The sequence below is a fragment of the Herpailurus yagouaroundi genome, unplaced genomic scaffold, assembly GCF_014898765.1.
Source record: "Herpailurus yagouaroundi ecotype Mexico unplaced genomic scaffold, PumYag 186, whole genome shotgun sequence".
NCBI classification, from domain to species: domain Eukaryota; kingdom Metazoa; phylum Chordata; class Mammalia; order Carnivora; family Felidae; genus Herpailurus; species Herpailurus yagouaroundi.
The window spans coordinates 23,795,477-23,806,387 of NW_024412417.1; the positions used below are offsets into that span (position 1 = coordinate 23,795,477).

The 10,911-nt window shown below is 42.7% G+C and overlaps 1 protein-coding gene across 4 annotated transcripts in view; it reads right to left on the reverse strand.

The window, feature by feature from the left end:
* Positions 1-10,476, reverse strand: part of CSMD3 (CUB and Sushi multiple domains 3) — a 1,253,459-nt gene extending 1,242,983 nt beyond the window's left edge. For 3 of the 4 annotated variants that reach the window (XM_040494274.1, XM_040494275.1, XM_040494273.1), the window contains exon 1: positions 9,933-10,476. In XM_040494274.1, coding sequence (XP_040350208.1) covers positions 9,933-10,110 — 178 coding nt within the window. In that variant the 5' untranslated portion in view covers positions 10,111-10,476. The remainder of the gene's footprint in view (positions 1-9,932) is intronic. The other variant, XM_040494276.1, reaches the window with a different exon arrangement.
* Positions 10,477-10,911: the final 435 nt, after the last annotated feature.

Here is a 10,911-nt window from a genome sequence, read left to right on the forward strand (position 1 = left end):
CTACATACATAGGTGTATTTTTTTCTTTTGTAGATGATGGTGTATATTTCAGTGCCCCTATTTAATTTCTACGTTAATCTTTAAATGGAATGCTGTTTCTCACCAATATTATTTCATTTAGGTCTCTGTGTCTCTCTACATGATTACTTCAGGAAGTACTGCTTAGATCTGGTCATGATTTCAGTTAGAGAGTGGTCTTTCCTCTCAGGGATATTTATTCCCATAAACCAATTAGGATTATGTGAAGAGAAACATGTACTGGACAGGGAATTTATTTATTTATTTATTCATTCATTCATTCATTCATTCATTTAGAGAAACAGAGAGAGAGACCACATGAACATGTGCAATTAGGGAGGGGCAGAGAGAGAGAGAGAGAAGACAGAGAGAGAATATGAATCCCAAGCAGGCTCCACGCAGTCAGCATAGAGCCTGAAGGAGATCACGACCTGAGCTGATATCATGAGGTGGGTGCTTAACCGCCTGAGCCACCAGGAGCCCCTGATAGGGAATTTAAAGACTGTTTTATACACTCTAAATCTTGGCAAGTCACTTCATTGCTCTGACCTGTCTCTTCTTTATGTAGCTATGCTCGTACATTTAGTTAGGATGTAATGATGGAATGAAGTAGACTATGTGGATAGAGCTTAGATATGATTTTTTAAAGTGTATTCCTTTGCCCTGACAAATAAATCTGATGCACATTCCCTGACTATTAGACACTAGACTAGATACAAGAACTTTCACATCATTAAAATTCTATAGAACTGAATGGAAGATTAAGGTACCAAATGGAACAAATTTATTTGCCATGGTTTACAATACAATTCGTAAACAATTTTACATCCAAATATTATTTGTGAAGTTCATAAAATCATCTACATTCATAAATTTTATGTTTTACTCAAGAGTATTGGGTTAGGATCCAAGGATTATAAATTTTGATTCTGTGTGTGTGTGTGTGTGTGTGTGTGTGTGTGTGTGTGTGTGTGTGTTTAATGTACCAAATAGTTTTACATCTATCTTATAGTGACATACTTGTGTATTATTGTGCATTTACTTCACTTACTATTGCTTATAAAACTAAGAGTGTCTTTCACATCTGTCATACAGGATCATTAAAAGAATAATTTTAGGCAACTTAAGGAAAAAATGTTGAAGATTTTAATACAGAATTTATGCATTATGTAACTGTGAGATTATATAGGTTTACATACCTAGTATGTATGTATATACTGAATATTAATTTTAGCCTTTCTTTTAAATTAAATTCTCAAGGTCTCAGGTTTTTCCTAAGAATGAAGTTTAATTAGTAAGCTAGTCACTTATAGTTTCAACTTTTAATATGTTGATGAGTTTCTGAATGCCTTCTCATTTCAGATTTCACTCAACAACTAGCTAACCTTATGCTCATGGAAAGTCATTGTACATCTCTGGCTTCAGGAAATGTGGATAATTTGTAGATGGAGATAATAATCTGTACATAGGAGATAACAGCCATCTAGCAAGATGCTTTTTAGAATTCAAAGCAGGAAAATGAGGTAGAGAACCACTGTTTAAAATGTAAACAATAATCTTTAACAGAGATTTCTACATTAAAAAAAAAGATAAAACAAAGAATGCTATCTTGGTAATATTTCCCCAAACATAACAGTGTCTTATGTCCTGTCTCTATAGGAAGCACCTCTCAGCATTATGGAGTCAATCTGATGGATTTAGTTTAGTGGAAAAGTATAGCATAGTCCTAGATTTTTGAGATTTATTAAATCCATTTCTGCAGAATTTTTCCATTTATAAATTTCCTTTCAAAGTGGTATCCAACCGTATTTTAAAACATGTCATAGTTAAAAAAAAAACTTTATCATTAAAACTATATAATCATAAATACTCCTTTAAAATCTGCTAACGTAACACAAAGGAAGTTATAACTTTGAACATTCAAAACTTGGTTTTTAAGAGAATCAGTCATTACTTTTTATATATTTCAGTCACTTTCTGAACATTTAAACACCTCAAATTTAGTAGTATTCATTATTTTGGAAAATTTACTCATATCTTAGAAAGAGTTTAAATATTTCATATATCACTAAAATTGAAGATAATCTCTAACATTATCAATTGTTCTTATACTATTAATATTTCTCAAGTGTACTATTATTTATATGGTACTATTTTGAATGACACCATTGTCTTAAATAGATCACCTGAGAGAAATCTGTGATGTAAGTGCAGATGAGAGGGACTGCATAAATTTTATGTTAATATGGCTTAAACATAATTAAAACATGAGAATAAATTCAGAACAGATTTTCTAGATTGAAAAGCTTATAAATAAGAAGTTGTGTCTAGATTATAAGAAATAAGAATTTAATTTTAAATACTCTTGCTTAAAGTTTTTTATGAGACATAAAAAAAAACTCAATACACTGATTTTATTTTTATAGACTTGTAAGACTTGTATAGATTTTATTGAAGATATGACTAGTTATTTCTCTGATGTACATATTATATCAGCCTCAGAAAATATTTTCATTCAAAAATTGTTTCGTTTTTTCGCCTGCAAAACAAGTGGTTAACAATTTCTAAAAATTATAACAAAACATATATATTATATGTATGTATATTATATAATCACTAATATTTTTATATGGTACTGATTGATACATGGTACATAAATATCAACCTTTGTGATCGTCTCCATTGATGTCATCTAAGAAAACTCTGTTAAAACTGAGAAGATACAGTAGAAAGAGAGTTGAACATGAACTTGAATGCCAGATGGTCTTGTCTCAGTTCTAGAGCTAATGAACTTTCTTACCTAGTAAAAATCACTTACCCTTTTTAGGCATGTGCATTTCCTGGATAAAATAAGAGCAGTTAACTAGTTATATTTAAGAACTTGCCCAGCCCTGTAAAATATCACAATTTGTGACAAGATGAATCATCAAGTTCAGTAGGTATTATTAATCAATTGATATTAAATTAAAGTTCCTATGTAGGGAATGGAATTAGCCGAGGAACAGGGGTAACTTTTTTAAGCTATGGGTCTGCCCCTGTTACATGGTGCTAGGTCCTGAAGTAACTGTATTAAGTATGATAAGCAGAAGTTTCAAAGTATTTCTCCAATGTATAATAGACTGGGAATATGGCCAACATGAAATAATAGCTAGTAAGAAGATGCCACATTTTTTTATTTACTGCTATATACAAGTTAGGGCTACAAGTTAGGGTTGAAGTATGAGGGAATTCACACTGGCTTTGCACATGAATGTGCGTTTGAATAATACTAATGATAGCTACCAGTGTCAGATACCATATATGTTAAATATATAATCTCCTTTTCCGTATAGACCTGCTGATATGGTACAAACTCCTTTGTGTGTGTGTGTGTGTGTGTGTGTGTGTGTGTGTGTGTGTGTGTGTAGATAATGGAACTGAGTTTAGGAAAGTTGAGTTGCTAGTGCAAACATAATTGCTTGGCAAAATTATTATTTGACTTTAGGTCTCATAGCTCGAGAACTCTTGCTCTTTATTGTAGTGGATCTCAAACCATAGAGCACATCAGAATTATCTGGATGCCTTATTAAAAACACTAATGTCTGTGCCCACCTACCAGGGTGTCTGTCTCAGCGCCTTGGGTGGGCACCTGAGAATTCGTATTCCTAACAAGTTTTCAGAGAATGCTGATGTTATTTGTTCAGGAACACTTCGAAAATCACTGCAGTGCAAGTATTTAAAAACTGATAGAATAACATTGTGATATCTAATACCACGTGATTACCACTGATATAATTCAACTATAAGCTGTATGACTCTAATGTTGTAGGCTTTTTTTAGAGGAGATTTCAGATAGGGTTGTTGTCAATAGGCCATGATTATATAGAAAATATTACTTCTTGGAAGCTTCAACCAGCACCAAGCAATAGCTTAGCGAAGGACTTGATGGCATGAAATACATTTGATGGCTACAAGATTGGAAGTTTGAGAGACCAAAGGATGACCATCAGCCATGAGACCCCTGAATACTGGAAGGTATTCAACAAATTGATTTTTCTCAGTGACATTTGTAGAAGTGATATTCCTGATGAGAATGAGAGCCTTATAAGAGGCCCAGTTCTGAGAAAATCTTGTAGGCATGAAAATTGATCTCTTTGGAAAATAACATGCATCACCCACCTGCTCACTCTAAGAGAAAAGATGAATTTGGTAACAGTCGTGTCTGTCCTAACATCCTTAATAGACCCCATCCAGAATTCAAATCAGAACTGCCACTGTGTCCATAAACTACACTGTCCTATGAGTAAAGGTAAGAGAAGAAAGAGGTACAAAGGGAAGCTATGTTTAAATGGATCTATAGACAAAATGGCCTCAAGTTTTATTTGTATCTCACACATTTTCTTTTTTTTTTTTAATTTTTTTTTCAACATTTATTTATTTTTGCGACAGAGAGAGACAGAGCATGAACGGGGGAGGGGCAGAGAGAGAGGGAGACACAGAATCGGAAACAGGCTCCAGTCTCTGAGCCATCAGCCCAGAGCCCCACGCGGGGCTCGAACTCCCGGACCGCGAGATCGTGACCTGGCTGAAGTTGGACGCTCAACCGACTGCGCCACCCAGGCGCCCCACATTTTCTTAATCCTACACATTTTTTCTAATTTCTTTTACAATCATTTTACTTCTAATCTTTCAAACACTGGACTTTAAAGTACAAAATGGCATATTTTCTCAAACAGTCATGTTGCCTAAAGTAATCTAAAGTAACAGGTTCCTTAGTAGACACCTTGTTGAGTGCCTTCCAGTAATTTTTCAAAGTGGACAAAACATTGAAGCCATTTCTGGAGACCCTGATATTAAGTAGAAGGAAGTCATTTTTTGGTACACAAGAAATAAGTCTGAGACCACTAAAGTTCAGTTTAGTATCTTTCAGATATTTGTATTTGAGATCTTAGGCAAATACCTTGCATTGGAAGGTTCCCACATGAGTACAAAGACATTAGTAATTGCTCTACCTCTTCTATATTCCACTTGTGATTGAGTTTTACTACATTTACAATCATGTATAGATGCCATTTGCTGTTGCTTTATTATTTCATGTTTCCTTAGATACTAAACTGTGTGTTCAAGGAAAAGACATGTATACCCCAGATTCTATTCCACTGTCCCACAAATAGTAAGGCTAATTAATATCATGAAGAGTAAGAACAACTCCTGCAACTAAGTCTATGCTCCTAGAGTACTTTATTGAGTAATTCCATGCCTTTATTCCTTGAAGGATCTCAAAGGAGCTGGCATTAAGTTTGCAAGGGGCTGAAACCTGCTCCTGAATTATTTCTGCCCACACACATTTCTTACACTGGCTTGATGCAGCCTTCCCCTCAGCCCCTTGCCAGTCCCCCAACACCGGAAGATTCCGGAAAACACGGTGCTGCAAAATGACCTTTCAGAACAATTTCTAGGAGGTAACTGTCCAGGGGGAAGTTCAGCTCAGAATTCTGGGAGCTGCTCAACCCTTTTCTGGGCGGCAAATTGGGTTGGCTTAGCAAGTAGGTGGTGTCAAGCCTCCCCAAAGGCGACGTGTTCATGGGGAAGGGAATTCGCCTGATGCCTGATCCCATCTTTCTTCAGTCGTCCTACTTCATTGTTATTCTACAATGTGCTGCAACCCCCTTGCGCCTCCAGCTTTTAGCCCTGAGCTGGCCATTCCAGCGGCGCTGGGAGAGGACCACACGGTGACTTGGATGACCCCATGCTGTTTCATTTCTGCCTTTTCCCCTAGGTTCCAACTAAACCCTTGTGTCTCCTGAGCCCTGAACAGGACTATCTCCTGTTTCCCTTTCCCCCCAGCCAGAGAGCTGGGGTGGGGATGAAGGGATCCTAAAAGAGCAGCAGGCCGTTTACTTGCTCTGGAGTGAGTTTTTCGAACTCCCTAGGCGCCTGTCACTGGAGAATTTGAGTGAGGGGAGCGATGCGGTCAGCTTGGGGAAAGGGAGTTTTCTCGGTGCCCCCACCGGAGAGCGCGACAGCGGTGTCCAGAGCACCACCATCTAGAGTTCGGAGAATATAAACGCACTGTTACCTGCCACGCATTTCCGCCTCGGGCACCCACACCCACGCGCCCACACGCTCCCAGGTGGATCTCCTCCTGCCAACAATACACACACACACGCACCAAGGCCAAGTGAGGCGCTCAGTTTCAACCTCGGATGGTTCTTTGAAATTTCATGGAGTCTGCCCTTCTAGAAGAAATTAAGTATTCCCAAAGAACAAGACTGAAGGATACCCGGTCAAACTGCAGCAGCGGGACCCCTAACTCGAACACAAAATATTACCTCCCAGCACATGACTCAAACGTGCCAAACTAAAGGGAAGGGTTTTGATGGCTGCGATGGAGGGGTGGGGTGGTTGTTTGCTGTTGTTATTGTTCGGTGAGGTCTTTAACTCACTCCACCCCCTTTTGAAAAGCCCCCTCAAGACAGGACATTTTCTGCCTGGTCTCACTATTGCCTTGAGGGTGAGGAGTGAGGGTATCGAGGCTATCAGTCCCCGAAGACACGCAAGGGTCTGAGACTTCCCTCGGGGCTCAGCCACCCTGGCTTCCGTGAAACGTACTTCTGAGTTCGCTGAAGAGGGTGTGAAACCCGCTCTTCCAGAAGGAGCTCTGTGGCGGGAGTAATATCTCCTTGGAATCCCAGAGCACGCAGAAACGTGGATCCTTCTCGAAGTCCGGGGCCTGCCAGAGGCCCTGGAAGGACGCCCTGACGCAGGGCGTGGAACGCAGCGCACTGGCTGGAGCCCACCTGTCGTCCGAGGTCGGTGCCTTCCGGTACCTTCGTAGGGTTCCTGCACCTTTGCGTGGTACCTTTTGCTAGGGTTGCGTGATCCCCCGAGACGGAGCGTGGGAAAGTGGCCCCGAGTGTCTGCTTACGTGGGCGGGACGTTTCAGCACGACTAGGAGATTCACAGTTTCTATCTGAGTGAAACCTCAACAGACACGCTGCAGCTGCAGCCTGCATTTCGGAAACCTCTGCCTGCGCGCGAGCGTGCATGTGCGTGTGTGTGTTACAGCCTAAAATAGGCATGCATCGGGTCTAAGCAGCTCCCCACCCCAATTTAGTGTCCTCCGTCGGCCACGTTTTATTTGAGATCCTGACAGTGGAGATAAAATGGCCAGATAAGGCTGGTTGTCATTTCAACCCCATAGGAGCGGTTCAGGCCTACCACTGAAGGCCACTTTGTCTTCTGCTCTGAGGCGTTTCCTCCCACTGAGCCTCTTTGTCGCTGTTTGCAGGCAGAGGTGAGATACGAAGTGATGAAAAGTATGGGCAGAAGGTGGAATTCTTGTCGCATGAGCTTTTCGCGTGGAAAACCGCGCACCTCGGACTTCCTGAACACTCCTGCTATCCTGGAATAGGACCTGCAAAGCCCTTAAAACGCCTCCCGGTTCTGAGCTTTCTCGTGGGCCTGAGCGTCCAGAAGAAACAGCGTGGAAAACAAACTGGGGCATAGACGTTGGGGGGAACACCATTTAAGCGATTTCAGGAGTCACGGTTTTAGGAAAGCCTTGAGGAAAGCCTTTCACTGAAGTGAAATTAGAATAAAATAAGAAGAGGGGAAAGGGGAGGATAAGCAACTGTTAAGATAGGCACCACCCGCCGCTAGGGAACAGGTCTAAAGCATACAGCCCATGTAAGTTTGTTTCTCAGAATTTGAGGACAGCGTTCCAAGTTGTAAAACATAGGGGAAATCTTCCGAGTGGCAGGTAAGTGGCAAAGAAGAATCTTATTACCATTAAATGTTATCTAAGCTCAAAAAAAAAAAAAAAAAATTGGTTTTGAACGGGACCAAAGCAGAGTGTGACACACTCCTTCTCAAATGCCCCTCAAACTGGAATATACTCAGTGGAGACCAGTGATCTCAGTCCAAAGTCCAGGAGCTGTGAGGAGAGGAGAGGGGTCCTGTTTCCAGTGCCATTTAAACCAAATTAACGCGCCCTTCGTTTCAGTGGCGCGTCTTATTCGGAAAATACGGTAGGTGCGGGCAGCCGGGCGGTAATTGCAGGCTGCGCGGTTCGGTGTTTGTCAGGCTGGCGTGCTCGCCCTGCTTCGGAGACTCCCTCCCCCCATCTGCCCCTCGAATGTGTTTTCGCTCAACAGGTATCACATGAAAACTCGCACTTAACCCCTGGTCATCCTCTAGCAAGAGCCACCCCAACATTTTTTCGTGCCTGGACCTGCTGCTGCCTCCCTGCGCCTCCCCCACGCGGAGCGCGCGTCTAGCAGTCAGCCCCAGGGCCATCCATGAACCACCGACTCCCTGTGGCAAACGGACTAAGCATAAATGTGAGGCTCCTCGCACGTCGAGCCGGCGACGGAAACGAACCCATTGTAAAAGCAACCGGAGACACGTTTTGTGCACTAGGCAGTGTAGTTACGCCGCTGAGGACAAGCGTTTTGCCTTAGAGCTACGCTGGAGGCTCCAGGAAAGGGGGGGGGGGGAATCAAGCTTTAAGGAGCAGGTTGGGATTACAAGACAGTTGCTGCCACAGACACCGGAGGCGACTTCCTGGCATTTAGGGATGTAAATTAAAATTCGAGACATGCCACCCGTGGTTGCTCCTAATAGAAGGAGAGGTAACCCCTCCAGCTCCCTCCACCCAAAACATGAATTATCATTTCCACTGAATGCAAATGGACTGCCTTCTGTGGGGGGACAGCCAGCTGCAAGCTGGACAATAAACTGTTTCATAGAGACGCGGCCCGATTGCGGTTCAGAGAGGCACTCCTTTACAAAGGAAGAAGCGTCCAGTTTGTGTTGACAGCCGTGGTGCGCCTGGGCCAAAACACCCCCCACCCCCCACCCTCCACCCCCACCCACCCCCGACACACAAGACACCCGAGATTTGGAACTAGCTTCACTGAAAGCGACATCCATCGCATCTATTCGAGCTGCCATGAGTATGGGGAGGTGATTTTTCAAAAACGATGGCATGAGTCATAAACATCTCCTGAGTATTCTTTGCAGCAATTAATGGGCGGCAGGGTGCAGGAGAAGTTGTGGAACAGAACTGGGGATCTATTTTCTCCCAGAGGACAGCTTTGCTTCCAATGATTCCGACTGTCCCTTGCTTTCCTGCTTAGGAATACATTTTACATCCCACCCACCCCCTCCCCTTGTCTGTGCATGTGACACTCACTCTACCTGTCTGAACGCCGAGACTTGCTGGGGATTTTCTTTTTGGTCGTCAGCTAATGACTTTCCTCCTACCTTCATTCATCCCCAAAGGTGGATCCTTACACTTCGTGGCGTCTCAGACCCTTTTAAAGCCACATTTTAAGCCAGTCCTCTACCACAGGACCCAGGGAAGCTCCCCTACCATTTATCAATGCACAAGAGCCCACGTAGTAATAATTCACATATGCATTCAGACATTTGTGTTAGTAGAGGGATGCTTGGAAGACCCCTGTGCCCTAATGCATTTAACAGCACATTCCTGGTATGTCAGTAACTTTGCGCCCTGAAAGGGTTAAAAAGCGTTTGCACGAGTGTCTTTAATATAAATATTCTAGCCCAAGCATCAAACCCCACTGGTTTCAGTAGAAATCAAGGTAATCCTCACCACCAAGTAAAGTCTTGCAGAGGAATTCTGCCTGGATATCCACTAGTTAGAGGCTATACGAACCAACTCACGTATTCGTTTGAGCATACTGCAAGAATATTTATTGAGCACAAGCTCAATCACTGCATTGAACGCCAAATCTGGCAAGCAAAATGCATTTCCTATGGGGGGGGGAGAGCTGTGAATCAACTCCTTCTTCAGTATTATTATCATTATTTTATCGGTGCAAATTGCAAAGTAAGCTACCAGCCTTTTTCCGGCGACAAGTCAGCTCACCAACATACAAAACAGGGGGGACCCCCGAAAGCAGACCTACCTTTCACACAAGACACCGTCAATAAAAAGACGAGATTCCAAAACGTAAATCCACTTTTAATCCCCATTTTCTTCATCAGGATGAAGTCCAGGCGGCCACATTTAGCGCATCTTCTGGTGCCAGGCTCCCGGGGTTTGGATTCCTTTGCTCGGCTTTCCCCTTTGCGGATCCCTTTCATATTATTCGCGAGCTCCTAATTCTGCTCCTCAGCCCGGCGCAGTGGAGTTGTTGCTGTTGTTGGTGCGCGGTCACAGCTCGGAGTGAATGGTGTTTCTGGGATACCACAGCAACCTTGACGAGGACTCAACCATCTCTCCAACGGGGGCACAAAGTCTCTGCTACTCTGGATTCTGTCTTTTCCTGTGCTTTTTTTTCCCCTCCACCAAAATCTACCTCAATTCTAGCTCGTTATAGCAACCACCAGAAACCACTAGTGAGCTGCTGCTTCAAGCCCAGCTCCGCTCTCTGACAAACTCCCCACAATATTTGAAATTAAGGGGCTTGGTTTCATTTTCCCCCCGAATGGATCAATTCCGCCTGTAAAAGCAGCCCGAGAAATATGATGTTAGTGAGCTCCCCATTGCAGCTTGTGAATACAGAAACATGTTTGAGGAATATTTTAATCGGAGGATCTGTGTTGCTTTTGGGGAAACCATGCTGATAACGAATCGGGCTCCATCGATGCCCACGTCCTTATAATGGGACATGTGTTACTACTGTAGTTGCAGTATATTTCAGGCAGGCGTCTCGCATTTATTATCCCATGATTTAATTGAAAAAGAAGATCACGGAGAAGAATTTATTTGCACACATGCATTTACATATGCAAATGCCTACATGTGAGCCCGTAATCAGGTTTCTATGGTTCGGTAAACCGATTTCATCCGTGACTAGGGCGGGGGGTGAGGTGGAGAGGGAGCCAGTCATTTCCCCAAATAGTTCGCCCTTTCATCCTCCTCAGCCGCTTTTGGGCTAATGT